Here is a 13,001-nt window from a genome sequence, read left to right on the forward strand (position 1 = left end):
CAGTTTTGCTTTTATCAGTGAGGAGACTGGAATATGAACCTTTGACTATGCTCAAATCCTATCAGGGCCATTTTCCAGGACATGCTAATAGATTTCTAATATGTTTTACACCATCAAACACCATTCTTCCACTTCTGCTGGTAGAATTTTCAACCAAAAGGAGTATAGTCACCCATTTCTTGGTCTGAGGGCTTATTTGTCACCATCCCCAATAACATCTTGTGCCACTGGAGACTTTGGTGCTTAGGCAAGATGGAGTGAGCTACTTCTCACTTAAGGATTTCAAGTAGGAGACACATACCTTGTTCAATTCTATCTTCTGTTTCTCAGTGAAATTGCCATCATTGTGCTTCAGATCCTTTAGAATCACTCGCTACAAAAATCAATTGAATTAAGGAGATAATGTTGTAGCATGACCACCGATATGCATATTATAATAATTTGCTGTGGGTCTATCTTCCCAGCATACTGTAAGCTCTTGGGAGGAGTGACTATTTTATTGATATTTATATCTTAGGTGCCCAGTGCCTGCCTTAGGCTCAGGTTTGAATGTTTCTTTAAGAATAACTAAATGAAAAGGGAGGGAGGGAGAAAGGGAGGAAAGAAGATACAGAAGTCCCACATGGGACTGTTGTATTCCCACTGCAATGCGCCAAAGTAGAACACTAGGGTAGTTTGGACTGCTCTGAACTCTTCTATTTTTTCTTCTCCTTCTTTACACTCTACCACCTCTTAAAAATTCTATCTGTCTTTCAATTTTCCCACCATTGTGAGTTTGGTGCCCTTGAAGCAGAGCCCTGCCCATCCCTGTGATAAGCTCCAAGAAGAGCTCCTCGGGCCAGCCCCCACCATTGCACTGCTACCATCAGGAGCCAGGGAAATGTTGGGCAGCAGGCCTGGAACATAGCCTATTGAGAGTTCAGAGAAGCAGAGGAGACTAGTCACCTTCTTGTCGTATTTGCACTGTCGGAGTCTCTGAATTGTGTCTCGTCTCTTGTCATCGTCGATCTGGCACAAGAAAAGGCTAATTATTATAGAAACTTCGTATCTTGTCCCATCTACTGCCAAAGGCAGAGTGACTCTACCAGGTGGGCCCTATCTATTGGTTCACAGCATGCTGGGCAGGCTCCCTGTCACTACTCACATTCACTCTCCAACAGGGTCTTCTTTCCAGGGATCTGCTTCTCAAGCTTAACTCTGGGGCCTCCACCCTTTACCTCCCTGCTTGTGGCCTACTGCAGCCAGGCATTTCCTTTGCTTCCTTCTCTTCTGGCCCATTCTACTGGGAATCTTGGCCTGTAGCTATAGACAGGTGCTCTTAGGGAAGTGTGTTGTGCACTTGAGTTGCAAACTCGTGCCTCAGGCCCAGTTAACAATGCAAGTGAGGACGCTGGGCTGGGGGTCTAAGGAGGGCAGCTCTGGGTTCAGCCTAGAGTTGCCAGATCATCTGATTTGTCAAAAGAAGCTGGTAATGTGGATTTTCCTGTCCCATTCCAAAATTTTTAGATTTGGCAATTAATTTGAAAAGATGTTAAATATTAAATGAAACACACACACACACACACACACACACACACACACAAACCCCTACAGGCTAGATATGGCTCTTGATCTGCCAGACTTCTGGTCCAAGGGCAGAAAAGAGATTGAAAACTATTGCCTTTTTCAATTTGGTTTGCATAAAAACCTGTGATGTATTATAATATTGGTTACAACCTATCTCATAGGACCTTTTGAAATGTGAGTGAAATAAAGTGCATCAAATTCCAAGCATGATGCCTGGCACAATGCAGATTAATAAATGTCAGTTGTCTTCTCTTCCTCTTCTCATTTTACAAATGAGCTACATAAGGGTTAAATGGCACTAAGTGTCACATACAGACAGACAGCAGTATGTGAGCTTGCTGTCTTGTGTCATATTCTTTTTACTGAGCCCTTGATTAGGTCACTTAAACATTTGAACCTTAGTAACTTATCTGGGAAATCCTAACTGACAGGGACACTGGGTATCAAATGCAATAAAGTTTGTGAAATTGTTTTACAAGCTTAAGTGTTTTATCCTCAAATGAATTATCATCATCTTCATCTTTTTTTTTTTCATCTGTTACTCATCCCTTTGACTTTCCTGATTTCTCTTTTTGTCTGGCTACTTTGGTTTTCTCTTCCTTTCTGTTTTAGTACAGGAATGTGCTCTTTCTCATCCCGTCCCTTGGTCTTGTTTCCTTATCTCTGCCTGCAGCACATATACAGGATTTGAACCACTGCCTGTGTGGTGGTGTGGCATTTTCCCCTCTTGCTGACTTTGGCTGACCACCTGGGGCTTTATCCCTGCTCCACATGACTCACGGCACTGGAAGACCTCTCCTTACAGCCAGTTCCTGGCCGCCTGCTCCCCAGCCTTCCTGAAATTCAGAGTGACTCTGGCTCCCCATGCCCTGAATCACCTCTATTCTGTCCCAAAGACTTATTGTCCCAAAGACATACTCCTTAGCCAGATGAGTGGGCTAATATGATTGAATTAACACATAAAAAATTCTGTAATGTCTGATGAGGGATGGATGGGTTATATTTCTAGGAATACTTACACCTCAAGAAGACAGAGACATGATATTTTAGGCTTCGTCAAAAAGAACAAACATGAAGTGTGGGGTTTGAGACAGTGGGGGAGGCTTGTGAGGAGTGGAGGCATGGCTAGATGTGTGCAGAGGTGGGCCACGTGGCAGCCTGTGCTGGTGTCATAAGAAGAGAGGAGTACTCGCTCCTTCTAGAGGTCTCCTCTCTCCTCCAGGGGGTCCTGCCAATTAGTCATTTAGGTCCAAAAATTCTCTCTTGGGAAACCCAATAGTCTTATGATCGTCTGTACCTTTCTGTGAATTACTGCAAGGTGGATTTTATCCTGACACTTGCCTGCAACAGAGTGGTCTTTGCGAATAGAAGTTTTATGTGTGAGCTTCTGAATGCAACAGGAAGGATGTTCAGAGAAGGAGCATCACTGGAGGCAAGGGAGACCTAGTCCTCGTATAGTGTGAGGGGGTCCTAGCTCTCGGAGACAACATGCAGGAGCTGGGTGGAGTGACAAGAGCTAGTAGGGTGGCTCCAAGGACAAACCTGACCCGGCCCAAGGCTGAGGGACCCCACTCATCTCTTCACGTGGAGGTTCTGGATCTCCCTCTTCTCTTAGTATGCTTTGGTATAAAAACTCTGATAAAAATACGGTCAGAGATAGGTTTTAGGATCTCAGCCTTCACAGTGAGATAGACTAGGTTCAAACTGTGGCCATGTTCCTGAAGTTAACCTGTTAACCTCACAGGACTCGGGCGAAGATGAAACGGGTCAATGCATCTGGCACAGGAGAAGTGCTCAGCATCAGCTCTTATTGGCAGTGATCCTGCTCATTAGCTGTGTGTGTTCCTGCACCTGTTTCCTAACCCCACATCGTTCAGTTCCCTCATCAGCAAAGTTATGATAAAGTTTAACTCTTGAGTTCCTTGTCAGACACACTGCGGATGAGATAATATGGATCCAGCATTGACAGCACTCAAGGGGAGGCATTATTACTGGCTGCTGTGATATTTCCTGGCTGAGGGAGAAGGCAGGCAAATATCAGCAGAGGCCTCATTCTTCAGCAATGAGCAAGATAAGCCATACATCCTTAGGATGGGCAGAGTAGTAGCCAAGGTTAAGTGGAACTCAAATTCTCTATCCTGACGTCTATGTTAGGGCAATGGAGGGTCAATGAAAACATGGGAAGCTGAGAATTAGAAAATGTCTAAGTTCTAGACTCTCCAACAAATGATCCCTGCTTGGCCCATTTCTTACCACACTACCAGTCTTGTCAAATATCCGGCAAGTTGCACTAGCTCTAGCTTTCATACCTTCAGGCTAACATGGTTGGTCTCATTGGTCTCCAGAGGAAAGATATTTTCAGGAGGAATGTGGGACCATTTTTTCTGACGAAGTTCATATTCTTTCTTATATTTTCTGTGAAAGAAATAGAACCAGTCAATAGGTTTTTTATTAACATTCATGCCATTTAGTTTCTGAACACTAAGAGAAATTTAGAACACTGATATTCTCAAGTAGATATGCAGTGAGACAGGTTAGCCCCATGGTGTGACTCCATATTCTTTAGAGTGGTGAATTCTGGCTATTAGTGGAGCTATAAGGATTTCTGATGTGTTTCTCCCTTCCCTTCCCTTCCCTTCCCTTTCCTTCCCTTCCCTTCCCCATTGCCCCTTCCCCATCTTCCCTTCCCCATCTCCCCTTCCCTTCTCTCCCCTTCCCTCCCCTCCTCTCCCCTCTCCTCAGGTCCTTCACTAAGGCAGCTCTTCACTATAATGAAGAATCTGAACTGATGATATGGAAACAGTAAGGAAAAAACAAAAAAAAATTAAGCTTGAAAAGCAAAAATGGTAATTTTTAAGCCACCAGAGAGTATACCAGATTCCTAAACAAGCCAGTTCCTCTTATGCATTTGTGTCTTTAAAAAATAAATGTATAAAGAAAATAGAAAAGCATAGAGAAAATGTAACACGCATTTCAACGTTCAAAATGTCACCTTTTTAAAGTGTTTCTCCCAGACAGTATAGATAAAGCAGAATTCTTGGGTTATAGGAAACACAACTTTTTGTAGATATTGACAAATTATTTCCCAAAGTGGTTACACCAGCTGACCCACCCATGATTAGAATTCCTGTTTCCTCCATATTCTTAACATTTGGTATTATTAAACTGTTTTTTTTTTTTTTTACCATTATGATGTATGTGAAATGGTAGTTAATTGTTGCTTTGTGCTTCATTTTTTCAAAATATAAGCTTTTCTTTTTAGAAAAAAAGGTGTTTATTTAATTTGAGAGAGAGAGAGCACATACACACATGTAATCAGGAGAGGCACAGAGAGACAGGGAGAGAGAGAATCCCAAGCAGGCTCTGTGCTGTCAACATACAGCCTGATGTGGGGCTCAAACTCACAAACCATGAGATCATGATGTGAGCTGAAATCAAGACGGACACTTAACTGAGCCACCCAGGAATCCCCATTTTTTTTGATTACTAGAGAGATTCAATGTCTTTTCAAACACTAGTTTATTGCTTATTTTAACTTTGTTGTATAGAAAGTTTAGTTTTCATTATGGCCACATTCATTTTTTTTCTTCTGTAACTTACCTTAACTGAGAAATATTTTCCTAGTTGAGATCACAAAGTCATTTTCTATTCATTTCTTCTAAGTTTTGAAGTTTGAGTTTCACATTTAGGTCTTTATTCCATTTATAATCCATATAGAATGAACTCTATATTTGTGTATAGTTTCAGGTAGGATTTTAATTTCATTTTTTTAGGATTTTAATTTCATTTTTTCCATGTTGCAAGCCTACTGTGCCAATATCATTTCCCAATTGACTTGTAATATCACCTCTATCGTATTCCAAGTTCCATTGCTTGCTGTGTCTGATTCTAGAATCTGAATTTTTTCCATTGAGCTATTTGTCCTTGAGTTTGTCTTTGCTTGTGGTCATTTGACAAACTTGTACTCACCTTCTTAACCTCATCCGTGTGCCCTTATTAATGTATATATTAATATAAGTATATTACTGACCAATGATTAGGATCCTAAGACCTGGAGGCAAAGTAGTCTTATAGCCTTGAAGGCTCTCATCTCTGCATTCCCAAAGACTCTTGGGACCCAAGAGAGCCAACTGTCATCCATATTGAATCAGAGGATGCCATAAATCATTCACTACTTTTCTTGTATAGGCAGCTGTAATGGAGAACTATGTGAATAACATCTGTCTACCAGATCTCATTTGGACGCATCACTGCTCTGGCCATTGGGAAACCCTACCTCTGCCTCCTGTGTTTAAAGAAAATGGAAAATGCCTGTTTCGGCACGTTATTGTCTCTTACCTTGTGATTTACCCCTATCTTAAGCTGACAATCATTTGGACTTGGTTTCTGAAGGACAACTGCCACATTGTGACCTTGCTATTGACTGGATTTATTATCCTCAAATTGTGGTTTCTGGTTACCTTCAACTAAATGACCGCAATACACTGTATATGTGTATATACATCTCAAATTTGGGGTAATGCAGTTACAGGAGTCAAATTCTGCCTTCAGACTTAACAGAGAAATCTACTTCCTTTCCTGGAGAAAACTTTAACTGATATGGAACAGTTTGGATGCTCTCATGAGAAAGTATAGTGACACACAGATCAACACGTGTGATACACAGAGAAAAATTGTTATCTGGTTCAGTTGGGAAATGGGGGTGATTCTGACAATATAATATGATGGAAAGTTTTGTGTGTTTAACATACACAGATTAAGAGGTAGTGTGATATTCAGTCATTCATTTATATATTCAACAAATATTTCTGAGTATACATTATGCCTCTGTCACTGTGCGGGGCAATCCATATGTCCAAATTGAGTAGAACAACCATGGAGCTGATGGTCAGAAGGCCTGACTGCTAGTCTTGGCCCTACACACTACCCGGTGGTATGATTAAAGACAAGCCATTAGGTTTTCTGGGTCCCTTTCCCCATGCGAAAACAGGAGGAGGTAGATGATTTCAAAGGACTCTTCCAGACTGAACATATAGAGACATTCCCAAATTTGTGTGAAATTTCCCACAAAATGCCAATAAACAGCAGAATAGCTGTCTCTACCTATAGAGTGCCCATTATATGGTTGTCACTATACACACCTCATTTCAAGTTCTCACAACAGGTCAGATGAGGATACTGAAGCCAAGTAACACATCATAATGCACTCAAAATCACACAACTAGTAAGTCACAGAACTGAGCTAGATAGGAGTTCAGGTCCCTCTGACACCAAGCTGTAAGTGATCTATTCAGTACCATTCTGCCCATGATGTGGTCTTTGATGCAGAATGCCTTCATGATCTTCGATCTGTCTAGAAACCTTCTTGTGAATGTACATTATCATTGATGGCATCAGACTTCTCCCTCTCCCGCTCCCTCCCTCTCTGGATGGTGAGCACAGTGAGACAAAGAGGGTGACAGGTACCTCAGCACCAGAAGAGCGATGAGAAGGAGCAGAACCACAGCTCCTGTAAGGGTGAAGACCGCAATCAACAGGGCTTGAGGGCCTGTGGCAGAAAAGACAGTGAAAAAATGCATTAGTAAGGATCTTTGAAGAGCGAATAAAAACATTTCAAAGACTCTAGTTGTATAATCTGATTTGAGGAAAGGGAAAGGAGAAACTTTTAAAAAAATATTGATCTTTATTAATGTCTTCATTGGTAGTTCAGGTCCTGTATCTGTGGTCTCTGAAGAAAATTATCTGGAATGTGCCAGGGGAAGTGGTTTAATTCCAGCTATCCTTATAATCTGCTCACTGTACTTCTTATGGGAATCACCAAATGTTACAAGAACATAAAATAGTTTTCAGTGCAGAGATAATTTTGGTAGGAAGCCCACCTAATATCCTTGGAACTCATATACCTAAGGAGGACTCATAGAGAAAGAGAACAAGCACAAATCAGAAGAAAAGTCAGTCACTGTAGAATACCAAGTGACAGTGTTGCCTGCTGGTCCTTCCCAAGCACTACCAGGTCATTGAGGGAAGTCACTGAAGAATGTAAGTGACTTTATTTATTAGAACACTAGTTGTAGGTGGAGCTGTAAGGATGGAGGGATTTAAGAGACTCACAGAAGGGTAAGTGAAACTCAGGAAAATGTGGATCTAACCCAAGGAAGCATTGAAGCAGAATCCGAATCTACAAAGGAACAAGGCTTTATTGAGAAGGACAGCAGCAATAGTAAAACTGTGCAAGAAAGTCATGGTTCATATATGCCACAATGGATTCAGTTCAAGAAGGGGAAATGGAATGGATTCTAACCAATAGACAGAGTGCTATTTAGCTTTATATAAATAATGATGAAAATGTTTACTAATTTTCAACTTTTAGAATCAAATTGTAGGTAAATGGCAGAGGGCTTCATAGAGGTACAAAACAGATATTATCAACTATGAAAAATTAAAGAGAAATGCAGGAGACTCTGGGAGATAGGAAGGAAGTAGAAGGAAGGATAGGGTCACTAAAATCTTTGTCTTAAAAAGTTGGGAAGCAAGAGGTTTTTTGTATAGTTGATAGAATAATACTAGAAACTTATGTGTATTAATTAAAACTACAAAGGCATCCAATAAATGAATTGACAAAAAATATATAGCTATATTGAGAAAAGGTTACAAAAAAGTAGGGCTGGTGAAGATGAACTAAATCTTTCATCAGTACAAGAAATAAACAGATAACCTCAAATATTTGCAAATCAAGAAAGATATGCATATTACTTAGAAATATGCAACAAACTAAAGTCAGAAGTGATTGAGAGACCAAAGTTGACAGAGACGGGACCAGGCACACTCACTTTCCACTATGAATATTTCTACTATTGGGTTTAAAAATCACATGCATGAATTTTTGTCACTAAAATTTTCTCCGTGCTTTTTATAAGGGGTGGTGCTGAAGAATTTATGGTTTGCTGCTAATGTAGGATGTTGCCTCTGCTTGTTATCTTGTTTTCTGCTAAGGGAAAACTTACAACAGTGAAAATTTGAGCGCTGGATTTCTGTTCTCATCAGGGAAGAAACTGATTAGTACTCTGGATTTGGAGTTGCAGTATGGGCACGTTTGTGTGAATTCTGTTTATTGCTGTGATCATCACTTCCCTCACCTAGCCACCACTGCCATTGCCATCACTCTCCAATTCCACACAAAAAACAAAGTCAATACAAGAAATACAATTCTACTCATCAATGATTCTACTCATCAGTCTACTAAGATTACACATCCCCTAGACTAGAACATGAATTGGAGGGACTAGGGGGAGCTTCCGCTGGGTCATTGCCCATCTCAATTTCTATATGCCCCCTACAGTATGAACATCTCACTGCACCATATTTAAATACACTAAATAGTATTTAACTATAGCAGTTGTTAATTCAACATACTTTTCAGTTTTGCTTAAGTTAGTCAAGTCACAGTATTACATTAGTTCAAAGGTCAAGCTTCTGCTGCTGTGGTTATCACATTCTATTTAATTCCATTTACAGTGAGGGTAGAATGATTTTATAAGCCCACAGTCGTATGATAGTTAGAAAGAATCTTAGAGTTAGTTAACAGATGTCCTGATTTGAAGGAGGAAGAAACTAACACTTGGAGAAGTAAATTGACTGAAATTAACACAGGGTGGATTAGTGCTGAGTAGAAATGAATTTATAGTTATCTCATATTGTTCCTTCCTTCCTTCCTTCCTTCCTCCCTCCCTTCCTCCCTCCATCTCTTCTAAGGCACTAAGTTGGGCAAGCAGATATGAATAAAGAATAGACCCTACACTCACACAGTATATGGTTTAAAAAGATGTGTAAACCAATAAGTGTGATATAAATTCTATGCTAGAAGTCTGGTGGGATTTGGGAAAGATCAATGGGAAGCTAAGAAAAAGCTTAGAAAAGATGAAATTCAAATTAAATGTTGAAGATGAGTGGATGTTTACCAGTTGTATGGAGGAGTGATACATTTGAATCAGAGCGAGTAGCATGACTGAAGACACAGGGGCACGAGGTTGCAAGACCACCTCCCACCATTTTTTTAAGGAAATAGGAGGAAGTTGAGGGAGTAGGGAAGGGATTTCAGGCAAGATGAAAGAAAGATAAGTCTGGAGAAGTAAGAAGATAAATGGACATTTTGTGCTGTAATAAGTCATTTAGACTTTATTCTATGGGTAAGGTAGAGCTGCCAATTGAGTGTTAGCAATAATGCAACAATATGACTGGATCCATGCTTTCATTCTGGTGGCACTGTTGGTTAGACTAGAGGTGGGCAGGAAGCAGGACTGAAGCAGGAAGTCAGGTGGATGTTACTGTAACCCAGGAGGCAGATGATGATGGCTTAGAACATTCCCTGGCATTAAGTAAATCTTTGTAGAATGAATGCAACCATAGTGATAGCGTTATCTCAGTTGAAACATTCTGATACTTAGTTGGCAGTTGTGTACCCAGATAAAAGACCAGATGAAATCTTGGTTACTATTTGAAATATTGAATTACTTTATTTATAAAGTTTGAAGTTAAATGTAGTAACAGTTGGGTAATGAAAAGTTCTGGCTAACTGAATTTTCTGGCTAAATGAAGATGAAGTGAAGTTGCCCAGGATGATACAATGTCCCTGTAATATGAATATTTAATGTGATGTCTCTTAGGTAAATAATGAGAGTTCTCTTAAAAATTACTTTTTGAGAAATTGAGCATTTTATAAAGCACAGATCCTTCTATTGAATAACCCAAATACCCCAAAACTCTTAAAGAAATATATTAAAAATACAAGCTGACATTGTTACGACAGGCTATAATTAAGGGAAAAGAAAAAATAGTTGTAACTCAAAAAGTTACAAAGGAAAGAAGTAAAGAGTTGCAGAAGTCCTGTGAGAAAAAGAGATACATTTTATTATTTTTTTTATTTAAAAAAAAATTTTTTTTTCAACGTTTATTTATTTTTGGGACAGAGAGAGACAGAGCATGAACGGGGGAGGGGCAGAGAGAGAGGGAGACACAGAATCGGAAACAGGCTCCAGGCTCTGAGCCATCAGCCCAGAGCCCGACGCGGGGCTCGAACTCGCGGACCGCGAGATCGTGACCTGGCTGAAGTCGGACGCTTAACCGACTGCGCCACCCAGGCGCCCCAAGAGATACATTTTAAAAGTTAAGTGTGGTTAAACCTAGGAAGCTTGCAGATGGTTCTAGAGATAATTTTAAAAAATTTGCTCATGAAAAGAAATCAACTTTAAAAAGCAATGATAGTATTGTTTTTCTTTTTCAAGATTGCTTTGGGTATAGGGGGTCTTTTCTGCTTCCACACAAATTTTAACATTGTTTGGCCTACCTCTGTAAAAAAAAAGCTGTTGGTATTTTGACAGCGATTGCATTAAATGTACAGACAGCTTTGGGTAGTAAAGACATTTTAACAGTATTTGTTCTTCTAATCCATGAGCATAAAATTTCTTTCCATTTCTTTGTGTCATCTTGAATTTTTTCATCAGTATTTTAGAATCTTCAGAGTACAGATCTTTCACCTCTTTGGTTAAGTTTATTCCTAGGTATCTTATCTTATTATTTTGGGTAGGATTAAAGACCTAAATGTGAGACCTGAAACCACAAGAATCCTAGAAGAGAACTCAAGCAGTAACTTCTTTGACATCAGTCATAGCAACTTCTTTCTAGATATATCTCCTGAGGCAAGGGAAACAAAAGCAAAAATAATCTATTGGGACTATATGAAAATAAAAAGCTTCTGCACAGTGAAGAAAACAATCGACAAAACTAAAAGGCAACCCTACAGAATGGGGGGTTAGTATCCAAAATATATAAAGAACTTATAAAACACCCAAAAAACAATTAATCCAATTAAAACTGGACAGAAGACACAAACAGATATTTTTCCAAAGAAGACATCCAGATGGCCAACAGACACATGAAAAGATGCTCATCGTTACTTATCATCAGGGAAATGCAAATCAAAACTATAATAAGATATCACTTCACACCTGTCAGAATGACTAAAGTCAAGAACACAAGAAACAACAAATGTTGGTGAGGATGTGGAGAAAAAGGAACACTGATGCACTGTTGGTGGGAATGCAAACAGTATGAAAACAGTATGGAGGTTCCTCAAAAAGTTAAAAATAGAACTACTTTATGATCCAGCAATCACTTTACTGGGTGTTTACCCCCCAAAATATAAGAATACTAATTCAGAGGGATACATGCAGCCCTATGTTTATTGCAGCATTATTTATAAGAGCCAAGATATGAAAGCAGCCCAAGTGTCCATCAATTGATGAATGGATAAAGAAGTGGTATTTTACAAAGGAATATTTAGCCATCAAAAAGAATAACATCTTGCCATTTCAATAACATGAATGAGGCTGGAGAGTATCATGCTAAAGGAAATAAGTTAGAGAAAAACAAATGTCATATGCTTTCACACATATGTAGAATTTAAGAAACAAAATGAAAAAGCAAAGGGAAAAAATGAGAGAGAGAGAGAGAGAGAGAGAGAGAGAGAGAGAGAGGGAGAGAGAGAGAGAGAGAGAGAAAGAAAGAAAGAAAGAAAGAAAGAAAGAAAGAAAGAAAGAAAGAAAGAAAGAAAGACTCTTATAGAGAACGATCTGATGGTTACCAGAGGGGAGAGACTGGGGGATGGGTGAAATAGGTGATGGGGATTAAGGAGAGCACTTGTCATGATGAGCACAGGGTGATGTTGGAAGTGTGGAATTACTATACTGCACACCTGAAACTAATATAACACCGTATATTAACTGGAATCAAAATAAAAACTTTAAAAAAAGAGCAACAATAGCAGTAAATCTGAAGTCAGTTTGGGATTGTTTATTGTTTAGAAGAATGGGATCCCCACTTCCCACGTCCTTCTTTGCTTTAGTCAACTGCATATGGCTACTGAATAAAAACACAGGGATCATTTTTAACCATATATGACTCATGGAACACAAGAGGACTAAAAATATAGCAAGAACGTTAACACAAGCAAGTGCATCAAAACACAACTTTTCTCTTTAAGTCCTATTGATCTCAGTTTCTGGTTATTAGAACAGGGCTGGGAGACAAATATTTATAGTTTATTTTTTAGTATTTAAAAATGGTAAATGAATACAGAGTCATGGAAAAAATTGGAAAATTAAGAAAAACATAAAATGGCCTCCCCAAAAAAATTCTCCTAGGATCCTATTATTCAGAAGCTATCACTGTTAACATTTTAGCATATGTCTTTACAGTCTATTTCTAACATAGTTTTACAAAGAATAGCATCTTATTAAATAAAAATTTGTTCACTTTCCTGTTAATTTACCTTGTGAGTTTTCCCATGTCATTTAAAATTCTTTGTAAATATTTTAATTGGTTTATGATGTACCATTTATGAATGTATCACTTTTTTCTAAATTATTTTATTAATGTTT

General features: G+C 39.1%; 1 protein-coding gene across 8 annotated transcripts in view; it reads right to left on the bottom strand.

Moving 5' to 3' along the window:
• The window catches only part of GUCY2C (guanylate cyclase 2C), a 142,368-nt gene that overhangs the window by 27,500 nt on the left and 101,867 nt on the right, over positions 1-13,001 (bottom strand). For all 8 annotated transcript variants that reach the window (XM_045462731.1, XM_045462726.1, XM_045462727.1 and 5 more), the window contains 4 exons: positions 7,033-7,114; positions 3,876-3,981; positions 946-1,008; positions 302-373 (listed from right to left, as the gene is read on the bottom strand). In XM_045462731.1, coding sequence (XP_045318687.1) covers positions 302-373; positions 946-1,008; positions 3,876-3,981; positions 7,033-7,114 — 323 coding nt within the window. The remainder of the gene's footprint in view (positions 1-301; positions 374-945; positions 1,009-3,875; positions 3,982-7,032; positions 7,115-13,001) is intronic.

The sequence above is a fragment of the Leopardus geoffroyi genome, chromosome B4 (assembly GCF_018350155.1).
Source record: "Leopardus geoffroyi isolate Oge1 chromosome B4, O.geoffroyi_Oge1_pat1.0, whole genome shotgun sequence".
Lineage (NCBI taxonomy): Eukaryota > Metazoa > Chordata > Mammalia > Carnivora > Felidae > Leopardus > Leopardus geoffroyi.